This window comes from Eleginops maclovinus, chromosome 10 (assembly GCF_036324505.1).
Source record: "Eleginops maclovinus isolate JMC-PN-2008 ecotype Puerto Natales chromosome 10, JC_Emac_rtc_rv5, whole genome shotgun sequence".
Lineage (NCBI taxonomy): Eukaryota > Metazoa > Chordata > Actinopteri > Perciformes > Eleginopidae > Eleginops > Eleginops maclovinus.
Genome location: NC_086358.1, coordinates 15,767,404 through 15,794,004, shown reverse-complemented (window position 1 = coordinate 15,794,004; position 26,601 = coordinate 15,767,404). Strand labels below are relative to the sequence as shown.

The window sequence follows — 26,601 nt, the reverse complement described above, 5'->3', positions numbered from 1 at the left end:
CAGGGGACAGTGAGAGTTTACACATTGGAACAGGGAGGGAGAAAGAGGGAGGGAGGAGTGAAAAGAGGGAACAACAGCAAACAGACTCAGAGGGAGAAAGACAGAGAAGGAGAGGCATTGCAGGACAAACTGAACTTTTACTTTGGAGGGGAAGGAATTTTGCTGTGAGGATCAAATGACAGCAAACAAAGAGGGGGGGCGAGGAAGTGGAGGAAAACAGGAGACCCATGAAGTGCCTTTTTGAGTGGAAACCAAGCAGAGGAATGTCTGCAGACCCCACGGGAGAGACTACAGGTGTTCCTCTGCCACGGTGATGCGTTCAGGTTACCAGGCCGGGAGGCGGCGAGGAGGGGTCATTCAGTCTAGCAGTCAGAGAAGAGGTAGCGTTCAGGGCACAGCAATGAGGCCGCCTTCTGTCTTCTGCTGTCAGGGTTCAGCTGCAGTCGGGGAGGAGAGGTATTTGTCGATTAGGCGGTCTTTCCACAGGTAGGTCTCCACCCAGGATCCTGTCTCGCATGTCTGCGCACGCATATCAGAGGATTTGATTATGAACATTTAAACTGTTTTTATTGGTGTCAGGAGCTGTGCAGTCTTTATTTTCAAGCTGTTCACCTCGGTTTTATAGTATATTATTGATAAAACATTTCCCATAACAATGTTTGCATAGTTGTAGCATGGGCATGGTTGGTTATTCCTATAGACTTTATATAACTATTGGATCTAGTCACTGTTTGCCATTTGTTCGGTTTGTCACATTTGTTTTTTGGAACTAGACGTAACGCGAGACAGTTGAGCTAGTACAAATAATTTATTAATAAATACATTTGTTCTGTTACTATTAAAGTTCATGAAAATAGTTTGAAAACACGAACACCCAAACCAAACAACACCGTTGTTGAGACCTGTCAATCACAAGGTAGCCTTACCACAAAGCATTCCCTGCTTTATTATCTATTTCAGAATGAGATCAGAATACCTTTATCTGTCCCACAGAGGGGACATTTTCACTTGTTACAGCAGAAAGAGCCAAAGACGGCTTAATATTACATCCAAGATACAAAAATATAAACAAAAATAACTCAATTTACAAAACTCACAAAAATAAACCTCAGAAACATTTCTGAGGTATAGCAGCCAGGTATATGATTTCACTATATTTCCCTCTAAATGGGTCCACCATTTACAAAACATCATGCTGTATTTAAGCAGACACATGTCTGCAGACTGCACAATTTCTCTTTTAAAATAAATTGTAAATTTATTTTGATGATCACCTGACTTTTTATCTTGCTCCATTGTAAATTTCACATTTTTATTTTGTCCAACTGTTTAAGTGAAAAAATAAAAAAGTCCCATCAGCATCAGCTGTACCTTGTGTTAAATAGCAGCATGCAAACACATCAAACTACAATGATAGCATGGTAAATATAGTACATGCTGAGCACTAAGCTCAGCTCTAGAGTGCCTAAGTACAGCATTACATTGGCTGTAAAGGTAGTTCTTTTTCTTTGTGAAACCAAAGTTGACCATTGAACTCTTTGAGCTTTTTTCCCCCGTTGGCCTGTGTTATTAATGACTGTTTGCTCTGGTGTGATTTCGCCTGACTCATTTACAGTGTGAGGATGTGTAAGTGTGGGAAGCGACGCCCTGGGACTGTGGGTTTTGTTGGCTTGTTCCTCACGCTGAGAAAATCCAAATGAGAGGCTGACTTGTTCAGGAAGTGTTCTTTGCTCTTTGGATACAACTCTCAGCTGATGAACTGTCACTTTTTTTCTGTCTGCCCAAGTGGCATGACTGGAGTCACACTGCTCTTGACAGCATCAATGATAGTCAGCATCATGCAGAGTTCTAAGTAACTAAACTCAGAGGCCTTCATTCTGTTATCCAGAAGCCAGACAAGAAGTTCTATTTCAGCTCAGTGTGACATAACATGCTTAAATTATTATCACAGGATAATTCAGATGTAACAAGTTTTGCCCTTCTGAACTGGTTTAAGTTTTGAAAGGGCTTAATTGGGAAGTGATAACAACAAAGCCAGCAAAGGAGATTTGTATAGTGTATAATCATGCCAAAGGTAGTGTTTGAATATACAATGATTTGCTTACATTTAATTAATGTACAATGTAGGCTTTGTTTACTACTCTGTATATATTACCTTACATCTCGCCCTCCATACTGTCTTTGAATCCTCTTTTATCTCCCTCTATCCGCTCCCCATTCATCTTGGGTTATTTTAAAATACTGTTTTAAGATATTTATCTTTTTTATAAGCTACTTTCTCTTGATCGGCTTTGCACTTCCTCATTTCTTTTCTTCCACTGCTGAAACTCACAGTGCTGCGCAGATTAGATTTGAGTAATATTACATTATTGATATACCACAGTTATTAGTTTTATTATTATATCACCATCATTCTTTGTTCCTCTTTTAATGCCCTTCTGTCTTTTCAATTATTTACAAAACTATATCAGTTTTTCTACTTTACACTCCTCGACCAAAAATGTTCTTCATTTCCCTTTCTTTCCATATCCTGTTCTGTCCAATTTATTTATGTCTTATCACTAGCTCTGCCCTGTCTCAACCCTCTCAACCTCCCCTGTCCACCTCTCAGCAGGGACAAGGCCCGCCTGGCCACAGATTCAGAGCTGGACCAGGACCTCAGTGAGCGGCTGGGTCTGGGCAGCAGTGAGACCCTGACCAATGGCAGCCACCGTGCCGACGTGGCAGCCGCCAGACGCCTGGCCAAACGTCTCTTCAACTTGGACGGCTTCAGGAAGTCCGACGTGGCGCGGCACCTCAGCAAGAAGTGAGCTAATACATGATGTTATTGGGTTGAAGCTTTAGTGCTTAATGTAAATCGTAATCGACTGCTTATAGTGTTTTATCCAGTCTTTATGACCCCTTTTACAACATTTACAAGTCATCATTCACACCTCATTCCTGTAGAGCCACTTGCGGAAGCTAACATTCACACACCATTGGCCATTCCATGCCATGTATTTGAATACAGATTTATACAATCTCAACGTTATGCAAATTAGTCCATCCAGCTTGACACGGCTGGTTCACCAAACTAAGCTATCAAACTGGGCGATGTAGTTTAGAATGAAACTTGATTCAGCAGTGGCAAAGTCTAGTTCTCAAATGTTTTCAGAATTTCTTTGTGGATGGTTCAGTTGGAAAGTTTATGAGCAGGGCTGCCACAATCAGATAACCACGGACCAATCAGGTGCATTTCATGATAAGGTGCGTCAATGCTTGAGCGTCCAATCGATAGGAGAAGCTTGTCTAATAGTTTCCTTGTCTGATCTAGTGGACATGAAACCTAAAATTCTTAACATCTCTTAAGTGTGCTCGTCTTGTTTTGTTCGACCCCTTTATGGCAATCCTGCATTATGCAATGATATCTTTGCTTTTTTTATGGCTACTATTTCACACCCAGTTAATAAACTGAATGTTTTAATCTCAGAACCAGCAATCAGCAATTGGTCTGTTTACAATTAGCCTCTGTGGGTGGGATATTTCTTGGGTTCCAGTGTAGCCGGCGGATATTTCGGCCAATACTTCCTGTTCCATGCGCTTGTTATTGATTACAGTCAAATGTGTTGCTCTTATAAACAATCAGGAGCTATTGGCACTCTTAGTAACCTCAATGGTAACTATGGTACTCTGAAACTGTGGGCTCCTTTCTACTGCATTCTATGTTTATTTAATGATGTAATACCGTTGCACATTCCGGCACATACTTACTGTATGCCACTCTGCCTACAAAGTGTGATGTGTTCAACTACATCAGCATTCCTGCAGCGATGTGCCGCTCGATCGGCCTGGGAATCTCCTTCTATTGTTTCCATCCGGTCTGCATCCCCTGGCTGACTGACTGACAACACAAACTGAGGCCATTCACTGATCTCAGAAAGATTAGAAAGAATTTGGAAGTTTCATTGAAGCTCATATGGACACTGGATTTGTTTTTGTTGCCTTTCTGTTGTCATATTCCTACTCACTATGTAATATTATCTCCTGTCTGTCTGTCTACAGTAATGACTTCAGCCGAATGGTTGCAGAAGAGTATCTGAGTTTCTTCAACTTTGCGGGCCTCGCTCTTGACCAGGCATTGCGGTGAGAACACATCACTGGATATTTAAAAACACATATAATTACATTACATATCAATACATCTTTTTTATTAAGATTGAAGAATATTTCTGCCAGTTTGTTTATCATGAAATAGTTTCTAAATCTTAAGTTGTGTCTAGCAAATAACCAGCCAAATTTTACTGCACTCCCCCCACTCCAAGACAAGGTATTTTAATGATTCTATCATTATTTTAGACTATGACTGTGATCTTGATGTGTGTAAATATTTGAAAAATATTTTTGGGTGATTATGGCTTTCGTTTGGCCTCATTTCATTGAAAATCTGCAATGTTTTTTTGTTTGCGTGTAGTAAATGCTCTCCACTGTAAAACGCTGCTCTCCAGAGGGCAGCTTTGGTGTTGCATTCAGAATAAAATGACTGAGGTTTATACTGTATTCATTTTATTTGACTTTTATTTGATTTACTGAGATTCTTCTTGTGCTAATCATGCTGCTTCCAGTCTTTCTACTGTCCTTTATTGCAATGCAGTTTAACACATTGAAGAAGAAAATAACTGTAGTCTGGGCAAATACCAGTATCGTGTGTTTTAAATCAGCCATTTCCTATCAGAAAAGAAACGTTTGGTAAGTATTTGTATGGGTAGTGGGATACAAGAAGTAAAGTATAAGCATTACAATGAAAAGATAGTGAAGTAAAGGTACAGCAAAATGTAACAACAGTTAAAGTACTTTGTGCGTTTTGCAGGCTTCTGTCACAGATTTATGTGGCTGCCATTATTGAAATGTTTTATTGTTATTTTCCAGGAGGTTGAGTTGAGTTTTAGCTTTGTTTTGTCTCCGTGGGTAGTTTATTTATCTGTCAGATAAATACAGTATAATAGAGTTAAACACGCATTGTTTCCCTCTTAAATGTAGTAAATAAGTTTAAAGTAAATACAACACTTGAGCCAATATACAAAGGTACCTTCCATCTCTGGAAACTAATTACATTTCATTAAATAAAAATGTGAATCACTCCTTCGAGAGATATCCACATAGAAACTAAGGGAACACAGACTGATTTTGTGTTTGTGTGTGCAGGACTTTCCTCCGGCAGTTTGCCCTGATGGGGGAGACTCAGGAGAGGGAGAGGGTGCTGTCACACTTTTCTAAGCGTTATTTGGACTGCAACCCAAAAGTTATACCATCAGAGGGTGAGTCGTTCTGCAGAGGAGTGTTTCTAAGTACCAGCAATAAAAAAAAAAGAAATGTCTGGATCTTTAATACACCCACCCAGCCATCGTTAAAGCGGCAATAAGACATATGTTATAATAACAGTATATCAACTGACAAATCTGTGAAAGCCCATTGGAGACTTTATGAACATCATTATGAAAAGCTAAAAAATGAAAGAGTAATTTTATAATAGCATTGTCCATATGTGTGTGTTATTTAGGTGAATATGCAAATAAAATGAAGCTCACGCCTAACACAACCCCTTAGCTGTTTTAAAATCTCTGTAAAGCATGGCCTCTAAAGTTTAGAATATGATATGATCCGTTGTAAAATGTGGTACGACCTAAAAAATGTAAATGCAAACAGATATTTCCTTTTTAATATGTTCATAGTACACCGGTGGGAGTATGTTGAATAAAAAAACAAACAAATTGAATTAGTTAATTTTATTTTAAAATGCAAACTTTGGCTACAATGATTACAATCCTGTACTAGTTTCCCATTAATTACCTAAACTGTAGTCGTCCCCCACTGTCTTATTCACCCTTCACCGTTTCATAGTGAACCTAAAATATTTTTACACTTCTCAGCGGGTGGGCTTGCCCTTGCAGGCAGGACAAGCTCTAGTTCTGCTCTAATGCTGCCGCCCCCCTCCTCACCCACACCCACTCCCTCACCCACATCACCCCCTTTCTTCAAAACCTGCACTGGCTCCCCGTCCGTCAACAAAACCATTTCAAAATCCTCCTCCTAACCCACAAAGCCCTCAAAAACCAGGCCCCCTCCTAACTCACTGCCTGCTCCACACCCCCTCCGCAGCCTTCGCTCATCAGCAGCCGACCTCCTGTGTATCCCCACACAAACCAGAGCATTCTCCATCGCTGCCCCCACCCTCTGGAACTCACTCCCACAACACATCAGAGACTGTACTGACCTCCACACCCTCAAAACACTGACCAAAACCTTTTGAGACTAGCTTTTAACAATTGATGACATGTCGTTGTGTTAAATGTGGTTTTATTGCTGGATTTTAATTAGACTTTTTATCTCATCTTGTTTTTTCCTTACCTCAGTAAAACGTCTTTGAGCTCTTGAGAGAGCGCTTGATAAATAACATTTATTATTATTATTAAAGCCATCAGCTCATCTTAAAAACCCAGAGCCCCTGTCCTTTACCGTGCCTTGTGTGAGTTCGGTTATTTTGAAACTGTGTAATCACAATTCATTTACCATTCTGTATTTATCCTCTAGATGCGGTTCACACTCTCACCTGTGCCGTCATGCTGCTGAACACTGATCTACATGGTCAGGTGAGTGATGACTAGTATATGATGGAAGCATTGGTGAATAATGAGGCTGATGGCCCCTGGGTAAAGACACATAAACGACCCAACCACCTCTCCTATATAGGAGCAAGCACACAGAAATTATTCGTGTTCAGCCTCTTTTTGTATTTTGTGTCTCTGTCATTCTGTGCATCTTTTAGGTCATTTTGTGCCTCTTTGTGTTGTTTATTGTTGTTTTGTGGATCTTTAATGCCAGTGTGAGTGTTTGTGTGGTCATCTTGTGTATCCTTGAAGTCATTTTATATTTCTCTGTATTAATTTTGTGTATATTTGAAGTCATTTTGTATAGTTTTTGGGTCAATCTCTGTCTCTTTGAAGTCATTTTATGGTCATTTTGTGTTCTTCAGTTGCTTTTCACCTCTTTGCAGTCCTTTTGTGTCTCTTTGTGGTCAATTTGTGTCTTTTTTTGTGGTGATTTTGTGTTTTTTGCAGTTGATTTGCATGAGTTTGTAGTTGTTTTATGTTTCTCTGTGGTCATTTTGTTTCTCTTCTTCGTTGGTACATGTGTCTTCAAGTGACATTTTCGGGTCAAGGCCAGTGGGGCCTCTAAAACATTGTCCCCCTTGGCCTGTGCCAGGTAGGCTTGTCCAGTAATCCATCCATGTCTGGCTTACATATGTACAGGTGTTACATTCAGGTAAAGAAAAATAAATAAAAGGTCAAGTTTAAGAGCTGAATTCTCCTTAGATGCCCTTTCGATTAACTCTGGAGTTCAGGGAATATAAACCCGATCAGCAGCTTATCTGTAAGTCTGCCGGCTGAGCTGCTTTCACCATCATTAATGTGCTACTATTACAGTCAGAGTCTTGCTGTGCAAATCTGGGCCATTCTTCTCAGTGATAGTTCAGCTCTGCGGATGAATGATTCATTAAAGTGGCTCAAAAAGATCAGCTTTTTTAGGAAAGTTGAAACACATTTGATACTGTAAGGGTGATCTCAGAGGTCATGATCATCATCACTAGCACCCCCTTTTTAAATGTTTTGATTAATCTAGTAAATATTTCTAAATTTGCCTTGTTTTTCATTTTTAATGATCTGATCAAAGACTAAGTAGCTAAAATAAGTTGTTGTTTTTAATTAAAAAAAATACAATTTACATACTTTCAGCCGTCATTGTTGTAACCAATTTAAAATGTGTCTGTTAAAAAGTAAAATGATATCTTTCAAATCATTTTATTCCATTATGATAAATTATTATACTGCTTACTACCCTGCAGTATATCAAATGATAAAAAGTGAACTCCAGATTTAGCAGATGCACTTTGCAGTGATGAACACTTTATGCATCAATAATTCTGATAAATCCTAAATCCTGCATCAAGAGTACTTTTACTTTTGGTCCTTTGAATATATTTAGATGCTAATACTGTTGTACTTTTACTAAAAGTAAGATTTAGAATTCAGGATTTTAACTTTTTCAAATTGTTGTATTGATATTTCTACAAAATGTTAGTTCTGAATAGCTTTTCCACCACTGTGTGTAAATATAAGTATGAAACTAAAGAGAATATTCCTTTGTTTTCAGAACATCGGTAAAAGGATGTCATGCACGCAGTTCATCTGCAACCTGGAGGGACTGAACGATGGCCAAGATTTTCACAAGGATCTGCTTAAAGTAAGTCTAAAATAGCGCACGTGCGCATGCTGTCATGCACAGACACGAGACGAGAGCATTCAGACTGTGTGTGCCAGCGCTGTATTGTCCCTCCAATCTGACTGTCTGGCCTGCGCTCACTGCCAGCTGGCTTTCACCGCATCTCCAGAGGCCTCCAATCAGAGTCCTGCCTGCAACCAACACTTCCTGGTACAGTCCAGCTGGAAGACTAATTGTTATGTGATGTGTAGCCGCCCCTCGGGGTATCTGCGCGTGACTTCAGCAGCATTAGATTAGGCTTTGAGCTTAACCCAGTTGACTTTAGTTGCAATAGATATAGTGAGCCATCAGACGAGGGGTCAGACGGAGGGCCGGGGCCACGTGATGTGGTGAAATAACCCAATCAGTGCAGGCTGCCTGTCCGTCTGTGCGCCTAATGATGATGTCGTTGATTCGTTTTTGTCTGCAGAGTGGTCCGTCAACTGCCACAGGACCCTAGAGTGCAAGTCAACAAGTTGTAATGGGGTATTTATAATGCATGAGGGGCAGAGAGCGAGGCCACGTCCGTCTGCTGCAATGAATTGTGAAAGGAAAAGCTGTTATTAAGAGCACATAGTTTGCATGCTAAGCGAGGAATAGAGAGAGAGAGAAACAGTTTCACAGACGTGCATTCAATGTTTTATTAATGCTTGTATGGATCCCGGAACAGGCTTTCTAATCATGCCTTCCACTTTCCACAAGCTCTTTTATTCCCTTTCATTCTCAACGAGAGTCCGTCTCACCCTCGAGCTACACTCTCTTTTCTCTCCTTCGCTTGTTCTCTGATTTTTAAATGTTTTAGCCGGCCCAATCTCACTTTCTCCTTATCGTGGCTCTGTTAAGCCTCTGTGCAGTATAACTCCATCTCCAGACTGTCTCACTGCCAATTTTAATCTGCACATTCTCACCTCAACACAGATCTAACTCCCTGCTCCAGACCGTCATCTCTGCCCCCTCCCTTGCTTCACTTTGGGGTGTTATTTCTCTTCATAGGTCTTAATAGGTGGTTTAAGGAATTTAATAAATTATGTTGCACTTTTAAAACTGAAAGGGGCTCTATTTTGCATTGTGGGGTTTTCCCTTTTCTTTAGTGTGTTCTTGTGCATGTTAACGGTCTACAAAGGCTGAAATCCTAAAGTTTCATCCAAAAGGGTGTTTCTCTCTCGCACACTCCCCCCATGCCTGAAACGCATCCATTGGACTCCTTAGCTTACTTCTGTAACATAGTGACATCCATATGTTACACACACGCTCCTATTGGCTAGCGCTCCAACACATTTTACGTGATTTGTTAAGAGGTGGGACATCTCTAGGCAGTTCAGTAGGCCAGCTAACCAATCAGAGCAGGCTGGGCTCTGGTTTCAGACAGACAGTGAAAAGAGGTGCTGCAGCACAGGCAGTATGAGAAAAATAAAGAACTTTCTGGACATTATAGCACAGAGATATGTCACAGTAGAGGCACAAAATAGAAAATATAACCCTGAAAATGATCATGATATGTCCCAGTAAACTCAGCTGCAGTTTAACAGTTAAAATTCCAGTGTTAGTTTGACAGCTTTATATCACAACTAAACTTTATCGACAAATGTTGGTGTTTTTCAGGATTTTTGTTAAGCATACAGTGTAAGGCAGGGGTAATGTTTTGCCATTTTACACCAAAAGCTTGCGGAAAACAATTCCATTTCAACCCCACCAAGCAATAAAAATGCATCTTCTCCTTGTACCCTTTCTTTCTTGTTTTTGTCCCTCCCTTTTTTTCTCTGTTATCTCTTCATCATTTCCTGCAACAAAATAATTGCCATCCCCTCCTCCATCTGTGGATCCCTCATTTCCTATCCTCATTCTCCTGCCTTCCCATTTCCCCTTCTCATGTCTGGTATCTGTGTTTGTATGTGCTGTAAATACATTAGGATTCAGCCTGAGAAATCCTTCACTCTGTGCCATTTTCTCCCCGCTGTTTATTCTGCAAAACACATATAGTGTATATCTCACACATCGCCCTGGACTCCACACTTGTTCCCTCTGTTATCTTTTCACAACAAGATTTTAGCCAACATTGTGCTTCCATCACATGTTTCCTTTGTTTCTCTACCATCCTTCTGTCCCTTTTTTCCGTCCCCTATCTTTGAATTTGAAGTAGTTAATACTGCCTTGGTACGGCATTAAATATCTTCCTCTCACTTTGCCATACTTGTATACTTACCAGAAAGTATTTAGTTATTAATTTATTCTTTCTACTGTTCCATCTAGAACTAAATTGTCATGTCTGCCTTTACATTTGTGTCTTTACAAATAAATGCCCTGCAAGAAACTCAGATTGGGAGATTGTAATGATTTTCACAACTTTCAAAGTCATAAAACCTACTTTTTCCAGTCTTTTTATAAAGTAATCACACACAGCTGAATTGTAGACATTTATCATGTGTTCAGGCAGTAGCTATAGTTTAACACAGGCACATTTTGGAGACAAAATCTGCATTTACTCAAGGTGGGACAAAGTCAAAGCTCTGCATCCACGTGGAACACATCCACCATAATGCACGGTACAATGCGATTATTTAAGAGTGTGCCATATGTTTAAGCTTCACTCTGAGGAAACACTGCTGAGCCCTGTAACTAAAACAGAAATCAGCTGCCTGCTGGAGTGGAAAATAATAAGAGGGGCTTTGCATCCCCATGACACCTCCTGCCACCTCTGTCCCTCAGGTACCCTACCTACCTCATCATCAATTAGTTCCTTTCACTTTGCATTTTCCTTTCGTGTTTTCTAGATTTGTATGCTTCAATAACTCTCTCAATTGTTGCCTTTTTCTTCCTCTCTCTCAATTATTCCCTTTGCTTCTCTCTCTCAGCTTATTTTGATTAAACCTTGTGATATTTTTCCCATTAACACAACAATGGAGCAGCAGATTGCAGCAATCTTCTGAACTTTGTGAAGCTTCGGCTTCAGAACCTTCTCTTATACTTTTTCCAGAACCCTGATGAAAGACTAAACTTTGAACTCCAATATTGTAATTGCTGGGCAGGGGGTGTACAGAGGTTATTTTGATGTAAACAGTTGCTTGCTGCCAAAACCCAAACTTTAAAATGGGTAGTTTGCTAAACCAAAACAAAGAGCTGAAAGAGGCTAAAATGCTCCACAAAGTGTAGGGGAGATGCAGCGTCGGGTGATAATTATCTGTGCAAAGCTAAGACTGACTCCTTTCATGTTGACAAAAAAAAATGTATGCAGAAAATTCTCCAAGATACTTTTGTCTTAAGGTTTAAGTTTAGGAAGTGCCAAAACAGATATTGTTTGTCATTGCTTAGATTTAAGTTCTGTTTTTAGCTCTATTTAAAACACTATACCCCAACAAAAACCTTTTCCTGCTGTTATTAAGTCCCAAATCAGACTTGCCTTATTCAGGCCCTGAGCAGAGCAGCATTTAATCATATTTTAGTTCCCAGCTTCACTAGATTGAAGTTTGCAATGATTGAGTTTTATATCCATTTCAATTGCAATATATGCTCTTAAAATATGAAAAATGACAACATGATTGCTCAGAGAATTGAATGTCACTCCCACCAGTACCAGGATGGATGACTTTGGCTGCATACAGTACGGGGCACATGTCCGTTCAAAGACTGATGCTTGTTTATCTCAATCAGCGTGTTCTTGTTCCAGGATTCATAATGAGGCAATACAATATTTTAATGCTCTCCAGAGGAAATTTCCTCCCACAGTTACCCACAGCAGACTATCTGTCAACTGAGATGTGATAGGCTGCTCATAATCCAGGCACAGAGGCCAGTCAACAACTCAGCAAACATTTATTCTTCCTCGCAAACCTGTAATGTGCAAGTACAATATTGAAGGCCCAGTAAATGTGATTTATAACAACCTGATGTTATCTTCTAATAACATTATGGGAACCAATCTGGGAACATGATGGGAAAAAAGGTCAGTCTGGTCAGGCTATTACTCAGATTATTCAAACATATTTAGAAGAGAAAATAAAATAGAAATCTAAAATTATTCCCCAAGGCTCTGTTGTAAATATCCACCACAGTTTACAGACACAACATCTGTTTCAACTTTGACTTACTGTGCAAGTCTTTCAATGTAATGGCAGAATGTATTACTTATGTGAATGTAAGGTTATCATAACTGATAGAAACTATGGATGAAACTACGAAAATTAGACCCAAATCTGATAAGAAAAGACAATAAAAGAATAGCTTGGAACCAGCCTGAAGGGAACACAAGATCTTAACCTGACTAGTAGTTACCATTATTAATCTGGTTTCTTTAACCGATTCAAAATAGAAAGTTTTAATCAACAATTTTGTATTTTATAGGGTGTTATGTACCTTAATATTATTTGGCTTTAAGTAGTTGCCAGGCAACCCTCAAAAACGACTGTTCAGAGCCAAAATAGTCCGAAAACCAAACAATAGAAGAGTAGAGTAAACAAAAAAAATATATCATGTTGAGAATAAAACTTTAGAGGTGTTGGTAGGTAGAGAGTGTTATATTTGGAAAGATGTTTCCTGTCTCTGTTCTTTGTTAAGCGACCCGATATTTATATTTAACCAACAGTTATGAAAGTGGTAACGATCTGCTACTCGCCGCCAGGAAAATAAATAATTATTTTTACCAGTATTTGTTTAACTATTTGTCTTTCTAATTCAAATACATCTTCATATCCGTAATAAAGCCCTTACAGAAATAAACCACAGTTTTTCTTGTAATTTAAATTTCATAAACCAGAAGACTGTACTGTAATTTGTTTATTTGCTTGCTTACTCATTTCTGTCAGACTTTTTGCAGCACTGCAGTGTTTAGACCTAATGTGTCCATAAATGATGACTAGCTCACTGTTTGTGCAATTACCCCCAAAAAATTAATGATTAAAACTTCAGGTCCCAGAGCCACAATAAGCCTTTAAGCCGTCATAACTCCTTTATGTTCCTCTACCAGCCTGCATGGGAAACGCAGCTTTACCGCAGCTCCCTGCAGAATCTGAACCCCTGGCTTCCGGCCCAAGCTAGTGCTTTAGAGAAAAACTTTCCTCCTTTTATTTTGAGGATCAGAGACGCATAGGTTTGCACTCCTTCTCACTCTCCCTCTCTCTCTTCAGCACTGCTCAGGGCTTAAAGCTTGAAGTGGGAGCTAATGATGCACTGAAGTAGGTTACCAGCACGCATTAGAGCAGGAGAACAAATTCTGCTGAAATGAAAATGTTGTACCGCTCAATCAAAGACACCCGTACCGCCCTCTTCAAACAGTAATTAGGTGCACTGATGTTATCGATCAGTAGCAGCATCAATAGCGGGGGAAAAGATGGATGTCTTATTTGTTTTGTAAGTGAGGGAGAAGGAATCTTCCTTGAATGTGTCACTGCTGTCCTCCTGGCTAGCAATGTGTCTGTATCTGCACGCTTTAGTGCCTGTGTTGGACAGCCTGGGTGAAGACAAGAATATCATGTCGGAGGAGAGAGATACCGAAATACAAATGCCGCTTTTGACTCAGATCTGTACAGATTTACATATTGAGTGTGTGGGGAGGACATGTCACATTTTTTAAAAATAATCACATGGCCCACTTTCTTGTTTTAAGTACATTTAGCAGATTGTACTTATATTACATTTCTGTTATTCTTATGTAAAGTATAACAATTCTTCCTCCAACACTGGCCAAAGGGACCGATTGTCCTCTCCTAGGGGAGCTGCTTGAACACTCAGCAGTAAAATCAATTTTTAACAAAACATTTCAGCTATTTTCACTCGAAAGCTGCACAACTGCTTTTCCTCCTCTCCTCATTTCTCACACAGCACACCGACTGGCATGTTCAGCAGAGGAATGTTTTCTTTATTCATGGAGAATAGAACCAGTCACTTTAAACTCGATGAAGAAAACATGAATTGTCCACTTCTTTTAAAACTGTTGGTGCTCCAGATTAACCTATTCTTTAGGTGTAGAAACCAAAACCAACAATGAATATATCCAGTAGCGAGTATGGTCTGTGTATCAAAGCCATAGAGCTCAATTGTTGTTTTGACTCAATCCCACACACAGCGTCCTGCTGTCACAAACACTCACCAGAGCACCAAATGTGGATTAATCCGCTGCTGAGTGTAGTCCCCTACAAATACACAATTGTCTCCTGTTTGAGTTACATTTGATAAAAATATCTAAAGGTGCTTGACTGACGTAGAGCAGTAGAAAAAGCTGTTTTTTTATTGTTATATTGACAACTATTCCTATTATAGTGAAGAGCAAAGCAAATCCTACATCTTAGGCTCCCTCCAACTCTCAGACAGGTACAGAGAAAGTGGAACATCATCTAGCTCCTTTCTATGGCCAACCCAAAAACAATCCCTTAAATATGATATCAAACGTTTTAAAGGGCTAAAACAGCATGCTTTATGCCATTTTTGCATTGATTTCCTATCCTCTATTGAAACCATGCTACACCTTTTAATTCTGTTAAGGAAAAGTGAAGGACTATACTATACTTAAAAGATGGCTGATTGTATAAGTCTATGAAAAATGTACGTCTAATTTTATAACTGTGTTTTAGGCCTTAGTGCTTTGTTTTTTGAAATTACAGCTTTAACTCCTACATGTTTTTGTTTCCAAAAAAAACCTAAATGACAACATAACCAAGATGGCGACAGCCCAAAAAACCAAACTCTTTGTTTTATAACCATGGATGGAAATAGAGAACTGGATATAGAGTTGGAGGCGGAGTTCGTTCCAATTAAAGTTGCTCAGTGGAGAATGAAGCCAAAATGGCCTGACTTGAGAGCAAAAGTTTGTATCTGGACCCATAGAGCATCTGCACTTGAGTAGTCCTTAAACCCCACCTCCCATACCCGCTATCGGCTCAGCAAATAAATGGAGACGGAAAATGATTCTGCATTCGGCTTTCAAGCTAAAAAAAACCCTGCTGATTTACAGACGTCTCTTCCTCAATGTAAGTCAATGGGAAATAATTTCTTTTGGCCAAATGATGTCACGAACCGACACATAAGTTGTAGTATCACTGTTTGGCCACTACAACAATTTGTATGAACGTACGGCGCACTTCCTGTGGGCTTAAAATGGCTGTTCACAAACCAATGGTTGATTCCATGGTGACTACGTCCCCTCCTTATTTACAGTCTGAAACACATGCCAAACGCATCATGGCGGCAGCAAAGCAGCCATTGACGAGATACAAATGTCACACATTTGATGTCAAAAACAATATCAAGTGCTACTGAGGAGTAAGGGCAGAGAGCGGCATAGTGGAAACGAAAAAGAGAGAGTGTGTGTGAAGAAGAGACAGCTGCTGAGGTCAGCAGAGACGTGAGGCTGTACTCTGAGCTGTCTGGACCCTCCATAAGGGACAGAGGGCGAGAATCAGACAGGATGTGAAATATTGAGTGGGAGAGAAACTGACAGCGGACGGGAAAACTGATAGAGGGCAGAAGGTAACAAAAAGGACTGCCCTGGCTAGTATTTTCGTTTGATTTGTGTTGGCACGCAGGTGTTCTTAGTTGTACAGTCGACTGCAGCTTTGAGTCATTTGGGGTTATCTCTAAGACACATAGTTTTTTGGGGGGATTCAAGCTGCTTCTGCCAACAGAGTAAAAGAGAGAAAGTTATTCAAAGACAGACAGACACTCCAGCTTCTCCCTGCTCCTGTAACAGTCTTTCGTCTTGATGCAGGTTGTTTTTCGGTCTCGCAAGTCAAAGGTTAGCTCCATTTCCCCCCGGGCTAGCAGATGTTCCTTTTCCTTTCCCTCGTGATAAAGTCACAGCTCGCCAACATGTCCACCCTGATGGTGAATGTCAAAAGACAGACACCAGTCAGGAGGGATGAACTGTTTCCTTCAGTCACAGAATCCATTAAACTTTTATTAAAGCACTTTAAATTTAGCATGGAAGAGCATGGAATACTGGACTACTGCAAGTTGACTAGGAGGAGGGCACCATTAAAACCAAACAAATACACAGGTGCAGTTCAGCAAAAGGCACATTGATATTGAAAAAAAAACAATAATAAGAAATAAAGAATAGGAAAAGAGAAATACAGTTTCCTTTAGTACGTTTCCCAGTGAATGTTACTAGGATATTTACTCAAGTTCTACTTTAACTTAAAATCAATTTCATGCATTCTAATGCTTCTACTCTGCTACATCTTGGAGGTAAATATTGTACTTTTTATACTGTCTATTTGTCCGACAACTTACTTTCATATTTTCCTTCCCTTCCTGTCTAGTAAAAAACATGTATTTTCAGATGTGTTGATTTTGAATGTTTGTGATAAAAACCATTGTCTCAGAACACAAAACAGAGCTATTTCAAAGATTAACTTTATCCCCAAGGCAAAGAAGGGGTTCTTTTGGGATGTTTCCATCTAGTAAATTGGAGGGAGATTATTTTCTAAATTTGTCAAATTAACCTTTTTCAAATATTTCTCAATTCTAAACATCTTAACAATCTTTAGCTCACAAAACAGAAAAAAATGTATTTAAACATTAAAAACTATAACAAAGTGGCCTGCAAAGCACATTTTTTTAATAAATCTATTGTTTTTTTAAATTGACCTTTTTTAAATTAAGTTATATTATACACTTCAATATATTATAATGATAATAATAATATTAATGAAAATAATAATTCCTTTTAATTATAGAGCGTTCTTACTTTTCAGTCTACAGATACATATTAAAATTAGATTTTTTTTTATAAAAACAACATCTAAATGATAAAACACACTATATGAATGACACAATACAAGCAGTTTTGAAGAGGTGAGTTTTAATTAATGTTTGAAATGAGGAGGGATGGGATGTGTATGGGGAGGTTAGCATTGTTAAACTACACTGGTTTGTTAAGATAAAAATCCGTCCTACCAATGATGATTGACAGTGATTTAATCTCCGGTCACAGCCCCGCAGTTAACGTTGTACCTGTTACTCTCTCTCAAGTCAATAATTCTATTTGACCAATTTCTCTTGGGGGGAAAACCGTGTTCATTTATCTTGTTAACAAAGCTTTCTGTTTGATTTTCTCCATCGCCTCCTCTTTCTTCCTTTCCCGCCTCCACCTCAATTAATATTTTAGTATTTGTTTGTTTTTGAAATAGTTTTAATTATTGAGAAGAATTGAAGGATCTGGCACCAGCTAACAGCACATAAAATATTATTTTCTGGATTTGTGAGAATTGTAATCGATGTTGGACCTGACTTTAATTTTCTCATCTCACTCTCAGAAAGAATTATTATTCTCCTCAAAAAATATTAAACTATTCCTTTAGTCCACAGCGTTACACACCTTTTCATACTCTCCCTTTGGTGCCAATTTTTTATTGCATTTTTCTTCCCACCTCTCACCTTAGCAGTCCCTCCCACAAGACCCCCACTGAATACTAATTTGTCATTGGAAGTATATTTTTAAATAAGCATGCATGTATGCGTAGCCTTGCCTGTGTGTGTGTGTGTGTGTGTGTGTGTGTGTGTGTGTGTGTGTGTGTGTGTGTGTGTGTGTGTGTGTGTGTGTGTGTGTGTGTGTGTGTGTGTGTGTGTGTGTGTGTGTGTGTGTGTGTGTGTGTGTGTGTCTGTCTGTGTGAGAGGAGGACTGTGATTTGCTGGCCATGACTGAGGGAAGGAGTAAGGGAGAGAGGGAGAATCGCATTGACGAAGCAAAGGCACAGGGAGGCAGCGAGAGCGCCGTCCCTATCAGCTTCATTTTCGCTCTGCGACTCAGGCAGCCTGCTGTCCTTTCCTCTCCACCTCCTCCTCCGCAGAAGCAGCAGCAGCAGCAGGAGGGAGAAGGGACGCACACCAGCTCTGGATTGGACGTGGAAGATTGCAACAGATAGATAGAGCAGGCATCCACACACACAGACGTGGAAGGCATGAGAGACATCGCAGCAAGAGAGCAGCTTTTTTCCCCCTCAGACCCCCACACCGTATGAACGTACGATGGGAAGGGACTAAAACCAAAGAGTCTGAAGTGGAATCGCAGAGGAAACTGACAGCGGACCTCCACGCATGGACGGAGGAAAAACTGAGATAATCTGACAATCAGCACCATAAAACTGATGGTATCCATTTTACTGTGGGAGCAACAGGAACGTTCAGCGCTGAATTTCTTATTCTTCTTCATCCGCTTCTTTTTTTAAAGTGTCTAATTAATATTTTGGGGCTTGTGACGAAATCAAGCCTGCTCTTTGGATTCTCTTCTGTGAAGTCCGAAGGCGGCTGTCCTTCCCTCCCACCCCCTCTGTATCTTCCTTTTAATTTTTTAAGGCTATAACTGCGTGTCACATGAGCCTACAGAGCGTATTGTGTGTGTTTTTATACCTCTTGATTTCTGCATTTTGATCCCATCTGTTTCATGCTGGCTGTCCGTTCACACCTCTGCCAGTGTTTCATACCATCTGTGAAAGTGTCAGCTTTGGTCCCTGTGTGTGTGCATGCGGTGTGTACCTGTTAGTGCAGGTTTAGCAATTTATTGCTTTAGCGTGTTGTCATTGGATTTTGCTAAAAAGGTGGGAGCTGGACAGGTGTCAGCTTTGGGTAACTTGGCCGAGGCTCATGTCCCTGCTGAGGCCGTGTAGAGAGAGTGTGTTTGTCTGGAGAGAACTACACATTTAACTGCCTTGAACTGCAGCTTAATTCCCATTAAACCTAATAGACAATCCCACGCGCTCACAGTGGAAGAAAGGGGGGCTGGATTTATTGTTACCTGCGGAGTTGAGCTGCAGCACAAGAGTCGTTTGTTTCATGTATAATACATGGCTGCCTTATCAATAATTCACCGTCATGTGGGCACCCCGTTGTTGCCTGGTGGGCGTTGATCAAGACTCTCCGGGGCGAGACTGTTGGGGTTTGATGCCTGCTGATCGCTGCTGACAGCAGCCTGATGATGTGTTGCCTCCCCCTGCGCTCTCTGCTTATCACCGGCTGCTTCCAATAACAACTGAATGCACTTCCAGTTGTCTGTTGGCACATCTACTGTATCAGAAAAACCTTATTTCACACTTTTTATCTCCTTGGATCAACTTGTTTTCTGCTGGACTTCAATAATAACTGAATTATTCTGGCAGATTTTGAATGTCCAGCATTTTTTTCTCTTGGAGTTTCATTTCTGGACATGATCGGTGTTAACAGCCTGCACTCAGCAGGGCGCCTACGCTCACGTTCTCTTTGCACCGTGCGCTACGGAAGGGATTTCCGCATGATGGACCCCTTTCGCTATCCCAGAACCCCTCGATCCCGTTCACTCAAACCCCTGGTGTTTCCTGACCTGCTGGGGAAAGCTCAGGACGGACAGAATCACCCACAGGCCAGAAAGAGGAGAAAGGTACCCACATCCTGTCAGTTTTACATTTACAAGTCATTCAGAAACATTGTTTATTATCACAAAAGTGCTCTTGATCCACATCTTCACAACTAATACCTAAAGTTCAGAGAATAATAACCCTTTCCTACTTTATTTCATGATACATAACAAATGTTTCCTACTCCACATAACCTTGAACAGAGGTTTGGACCTGTGTGGAGTCACAATAATTTAGACTTTAGACAAAAGGCTTTCAACATGATTTGATCCTTAACACCAATGACTCTTGACTTCTCTTGGACTTGAGCATTTTGACTTGAAAATACTTTATAGCTTCCCGCAAGTTAAAATCATTAAGTTATTTGTGCCACAAATTAATTTCCTGAAGTAACTGATGTTGATACTATTCATCCCTAGCAAGATGACACTTTATTTCCAATATCCACTTTGTTAAAACCATTCCAAAGCATCCAATCACTTGGCAAAGGGAACCAGGAAGAAATAACATTACTAGAAGCCAGGTTAGGGTTATGATTAGGGATACGTTTTATTTGTACAATTTATTGGCATCAGTCTTGACTTGAGTTTTGTGACAATGACTTGCCCCTAACGTTTAACTACAGCTCATAATAAATGATCTGGTAGGGTTTGTGAATTTTACAATGCATCTTAATTCAGCTATAATCCTCCCACATACAAACCATGATTGAATGACATATTCTGAAACTGGGATGGATTCATTATTGATTTAACATCTAAACACTTTGTTTACATCCACATATGGACAGTAGGATGTTTGATGATGGAGATTGGTGGACTGCCAGCTCAACAGCGGGTTGTGTAAAGACACCACTCAAGGCTAATGGCTCTCATTTGCTGGCACTCACTGACATTTGTAAAGCAAGTTGGATAAGATGACGTCCTTGTCTTAGTGACTCCAGACTGAATTGGTGTGATGTATACTCTATACCGCCATAGTTTTTTTGTACTTACCTCCCTCTTTAGTCATCTTACAATCCACAGAGTCCCTCTGATGTTTGTACTGTTGTGTTCCCCCAGGTTTCCCTTTCATACAAATGAAAAACATTGTTCAGGGACAAACTTTAAATGACGTGGTTTTCTTCACTTTTGTAGCCAGAAAATATGGTGCTATTGTGGCAAATCATTAAACTACTTCCAGCTTACAAATTCTCCGTTAATATTTGATGTGGACCCAATTTGTGCTACAGAAGCAGTTTGTCTTTCACTTTGAAAATTGGCCAACTCTTGGAAGCTCAGCTGTATTTCTGTGATTACTCAAATATATAAGCACATTTAGTGCAAATGCCATTATATATACAGTAGAGTATATATGGAAACCAGAACTGAAATCTATTATGGTCCAGGCTGGATGCGTGTTAATATTCATGGGAATATTTCCGATTCAGTTTCGAAGAAAACTCTGGAAATGAACCCGATTAGGTATGCTGAATCAAACCCTATTATAAATCCAATTTCATTCGACTAAAAGTCACAATGCAACAAAATCATATTCATAATAGGTTGGGAGTGTTAGACAGCAGAATCCAAGTGAAGAGCATTAGCAGAGGCTCTTTAATCAAAGGAATGAAATGGGGAATTATCGATTCTAGCTGAGTGTGATGTTTCTCACCCCACGAGGAAGTATCGGTCGTGGATGGAAAGAATGTATGGTAAAGGTCCATGAGGATTTCAGAGGTGAACAAGGTTGTGATGAAATGTCTTTAGGCGTCCTCTCCATCACCTCTGCTGTCACTGCTGTCTATCAGCTGCATCGTCTGCCTCCGTCTGATGGATCCATGCTGCCGCGTCAGTAATGTGTCGCAGGTCTTGATTGTCACTGCACATTTTGAGGAAGTAGAAGTGCTGCCTGTCGAAATCCTTTCTGTGTAGAGGTGTAGCTTCCACATGAGACTCTCTTATATGTTCCCTCCCTGCTGTGAATTTTCAGATTAAGGTGATAACGAAATTAAAAGAGTATATTTTCTTTTAAGAGGGGAACAATAACCTGAAACAAAGTGAATTAAACTTCCATTATAGACAAATGGAAAACATTTGAATTTGAACAAAAACATAAAGAAAAACGTCCGTTATTGCAGAAACTAAGCATTAATGCAGTGATATATGCATCTTACTTGGTGGCAATGCCAGATTAATTTGCCGTTTATACAGTCCTGGGAAATATTGATTTACAGTAACGCAGTATGTCTGGTTTAATTAGACCAACGCTCCCAGTCATTTAACTTCTTTATGGCAATCTGGATTTTTATACCAGTTATGCTTTCAATCATTAGATTTATACTTTGTTACATGTTCTTAATAGATGTGTGGGGGAAACAAAGCTATGTCATGGTATATCCTGTACAAATTTCAGGTATTTAACTTGAGTGTTTCCGTTTTACGTTACTGTACAGTTCTATTCCACTACTACTGTTGCCACTATTCTCTCTGTTTTCCAGGGAGGGAAGGGAATGTAGCCTATTTGTTTTCTCAAGATCGTTATTTATCTCATTATCTCATTGTATTAACATAACCATTTTTAAGAACTACAGAGATAACTGAGAAATATTCTCGAGTAAGATAATGAATCTTTCTTGAGTAGTAAAAGTAGAAGTGTTATTTTGTAAACTCGGGAAAATTACTAGTTATCGCCGGAAACTGAGGAAATTAAACGTTTGAACCATGGGCGTTTAGGCTTCCATACTCAACGAACAGATCTTCCAGCTTCTGGAGTGTTTTCATTGATTAATGAATTTTTATCTGACAAACACTCAAACAACCCCGACATGTAAACATGTGTTGTCGTTTACCAACGGAGAAAAACAGCTTATCTTTACTGGATAAAGACGTTCTTATGTTTCTTGATTACGTATTCTGTACTACAGCATTAAGGTGAATGTGTGACCTCAGCTGTGTTTGCGCACGTCTTTGTCATGTTTTAAATTTTATCGACCGTTTTTTTTTGTGTGTTCATGCTCTTAAGCTGTAACTACATTTTTGCTCTCTGCCACTCGACGCATTTGAGTCAAAGCAGCTAAATTATTTATTGGGCCAATTGATTTGCTCGTCTATCCGTTGGCAGGCGGGTGCTCGACAGATAATGGCTTTGTAACTGATGTTGTGGTGGTCGCCTGATTGGATGATTGATGGATTGTTTTCGACAAAATAAAATGAGTTGGGCTCAGGCGAAGGGCTGTTTGAGAAGCGTGAAAAGGGATGACATTTCCCTGAGTACAATTTATTGAATGAAGCCGGGCTTGCCCACCCTGCTGTTATATTTGATCAAACCGCTCAACATAGCTGCTGTTTGTCATATTTGTCTGAAAATTGTCTTGCTTTCCCTCTGCAGGCTCTCTACAACTCAATCAAGAATCAGAAACTGCAATGGACACTGTAAGTCTTCTTATGTTCATATTTTTCACCTTTATTTTATTTTTCTTATTCTTGTGACACTGTTTCTTACAATGATTAACTCAAATACATTTAAGGAGACACTACAGATGAAAATGGGTTGAAAATCTAATTTGTAAATATCACTATGAAACTCCCCCAGGTGTTTACTTATTTAAGAGATTTATTTTCTGTATTTCAAGTATAAATTATGCAAATGAGGGCTAACTTTTGCTGAATTTAGGACACGTTTAACGACACAAGTAGAAAAGGGTGCGGTAATCCAACATCTAAATGTGTATTTTGGATCTATTTCTTCCTACTAGTCTGAAGTACGACATTTTATCGATGAAAAATAGCCCTTTTTTTTAATGAATAGTGCATGAGAAACGCATTTTTGGCTGTAGTGTCTTGCCTTAAATACACACTCTCCCCTGACAGAAAACAATAAGGGATATTGATAAATCCGTTTAGCGTCTTTATTAATGACGCGAGCGTTGTCTGGCATGCGAAGGAAACATTAGTGTGTCAAGGGTTGCTATTCTCGATCACAGTTGCAGAGCGCCTCAGAGATGCCAATTAAGTCACTAGCTTTCCAAGCTTTGTTGCCATAGTTACGGCACCATGGATACGACTCCATAGCTACCGCATTGCTCTTTCCTCCCTGTGTTCTCTCGGCTGCAAACACACACAGGGTACCAGATGGATATGCCCATGTACAAATGCACACAGGAAACGTATCTGTGCGGCTTCAGTACATGTGAATGTGAAGGGGAAGAAAAACAACAATGACTAACAGAGAGAGAGGGATGATTTAAATGGCTCTTTACCTGCATCCTGTACAAAGGTGTGACCACAGCCTCCCACTACCTCTCCAAAAATAGCTGCAGCAGCGCTCCCGAAGCAGCCGGAAAAAAAGTGGTCAGAGGAGCAGATCGAGGAGGAGATCCACAGAGAGCCAGGCAATCCAGTTCAAACATCTCCGCTGACATATAGACAGCTATTTAAACACTGCCACCACATAAGCGGCCACGCGGGGATAGAAAATATGTCATTTTTGAAGACGCGTAAACACCACAGAGCAAACAGAAAGTCCACCTCCAAACAAAAAGTAATTACAGATTAAGAGATTCAGCTTGCAGTATTGTTTCCCTCTTTGGCAGCACAGATATACACATTTCTATTTTTTCAGCATGCCAGTATCATTGAAATAGAGTAAATTGTGCTCTGAAAACACTTTTTGGAAGCAGAGCACGGTGTCACTTTTGCCACCACGTTCACACCCTCATGCTTAGTTGATGCATATTTCATCACACAGACAGAGGACATTTTTTCACTTGCTAACTCACTTGACTGCGAACACAACACCCTGTGACACACTTCTGTTGTGTATCCATTCTGAAGCTGCTTTGGTTTGTCTTCCTAGGAATGTTTGTCCTCATGTTGTGTTTGCAATTTGCAGATTTTAATCACAGCACAACAAAGTGCGTATAATGTTTTGTTATTTTATATTCAAACAGTTTTCACATAGGCTCCTAGGCATATTTCTTGGAATTCTGGTGCGTAATGGAAAACAATACCTCAAAAGACAAGAATCGTGAATATAAATGATGCTAGGCTTTATGAGAATATTATAATAGAAAAAAGAATGGATTTGAAAATATGTACATTTTTAAGTCGTTAAAGGGCTGAGTATGCAGTAAAAATAGAAGGTTTTTATTCTTGACTTTAATGTGAAGCTTGTCTAATATATTCTGGGAGACTTTCCAGGTCTATATTACAAATTAGACTTGGAAATAATAAATAAATTAGGCATTAAAGGAAAAAATAAATGAGTGTTCTAGTAAAATGGTCAAATAGGAAGAAAACAACATGAAATTTAGAGTTACATGCATATCTACATACTGTTTATATTAGTGTAATATCATTTTGTTCAAGTAATAATGTAAGCAATCTTTTCATTCTATATATAGAGAAGTAGTATTGATTTTTCTAATTTATTAGCAGATTGAGGCTTAATAAAAACTCTGTGATCGAGGTGTGATTTCAGACACTAAGACAAACCATGTGCTGTGATTACATGGATACAACTTGTACTGTATGTGAAATCTGAAATAATGTGTCATTACAGGTGTGTGTGTGTGTGTGTGTGTGTGTGTGTGTGTGTGTGTGTGTGTGTGTGTGTGTGTGTGTGTGTGTGTGTGTGTGTGTGTGTGTGTGTGTGTGTGTGTGTGTGTGTGTGTGTGTGTGTGTGTGTGTGTGTGTGTGTGTGTGTGTGTGTGTGGGCATAGAGTATTATGGGACAGCGCAAAACACACAGCAGTGGATGTTATTTCCCACCCCCACAGAGAAAAGACACAGCCACTCTCTCAACGGTGCAGTTGGATGCACCCACATGTTCTCCTCTCACACACACACACACACACACACACACACACACACACAAACAGAGACAATATACACACACAAGATTCCTCTTTGAGGAGCGGGGGTGGAGAGCACAGAGAGGTAGAGAGGTGGTGGTGGGCACTAAAAGAGAGACGCAACAAGTCAGAGATAGGGAGATCTGTTGATAGAGACATTGTGTAAATTGCGGAATATCTGCGGAAGACAATTATGGTAAAACATTAAAACATTAAAAAGGACCCTTTTTGTATTTAGTTTCTCGAGTTTATAGTTGAAATGTTGAGAATGAAGTGAAAATGTCTAGAATGAGGATCCTCTTTTTAGTCTGACATTTATTCTCAACATTTCTACTTTCAACTTATTCCTAAAGGGGCCCTATATTATCTGTGGTGTAACCCTTTCCTGTTTATAGGTTTTTGTGCATGTAAATGGTCTGCAAAGGCTAAAATCGCAACGTTCCCTTCAGAGGGAGATTCTCTCCCACACTCTCCCCCCTGCCTGAAACGCCTCCATTGGACTCCTTTGTTTACTTCCGTAACATAGTGGTATCACTATGTTACACTCGTGCTTCTATTGGCAACACATTATACGTGATAGGCGGGACATCTGTAAGCAGTTTACCAATCACAACAGAGCCGGCCAGCTAACCAATCAGAGCAGACTGGGCTCTGGTTTCAGACAGAGGGTGAAAAGATGTGCTGCAGCACAGACAGTATGAGAAAAATGAAGACCTTTTTGAACATTAAAGCATGGAGACATGTCACAGTAGTGGCACAGAATACTAATATAAACCAGAACATTTTGCCCATATCACCATGACATTGTAAAGTCAGGGTGAGAAGAACTGTGGTTCTCAAATAACCAGACATTCCAACTGTATTTTGTCGGCTTATTTTGAAATATTAAAACCTGAAGTCAAGTCTTTGGTGTCCTCCATAGATCATAGTATTTATTTTCAGCTATTAACCTTAAAACCTGTTTCATGAGAAATATATTGTCATGAGGATCCTTAACAAAGCACTTATTAATTGAGTTAAAAACAGTTATGGTATTGTGATATATATTGTCACCAGGATATACATTAACATAAGTCTAAATGCAAAAAAAATAACATCTTCCTTCTCTTTTCCCCCGTTATGCATGACCCTAATACTGTTCTGTACAATACGGCA

General features: G+C 39.7%; 1 protein-coding gene across 1 annotated transcript in view; it reads left to right on the top strand.

Annotated features, from left to right (window-relative positions):
* The window catches only part of LOC134871061 (PH and SEC7 domain-containing protein 1-like), a 54,757-nt gene that overhangs the window by 11,171 nt on the left and 16,985 nt on the right, over positions 1 to 26,601 (top strand). The window contains exons 5-10 of the mRNA XM_063893652.1: positions 2,612 to 2,806; positions 4,042 to 4,122; positions 5,182 to 5,294; positions 6,568 to 6,626; positions 8,188 to 8,277; positions 22,983 to 23,026. Coding sequence (XP_063749722.1) covers positions 2,612 to 2,806; positions 4,042 to 4,122; positions 5,182 to 5,294; positions 6,568 to 6,626; positions 8,188 to 8,277; positions 22,983 to 23,026 — 582 coding nt within the window. The remainder of the gene's footprint in view (positions 1 to 2,611; positions 2,807 to 4,041; positions 4,123 to 5,181; positions 5,295 to 6,567; positions 6,627 to 8,187; positions 8,278 to 22,982; positions 23,027 to 26,601) is intronic.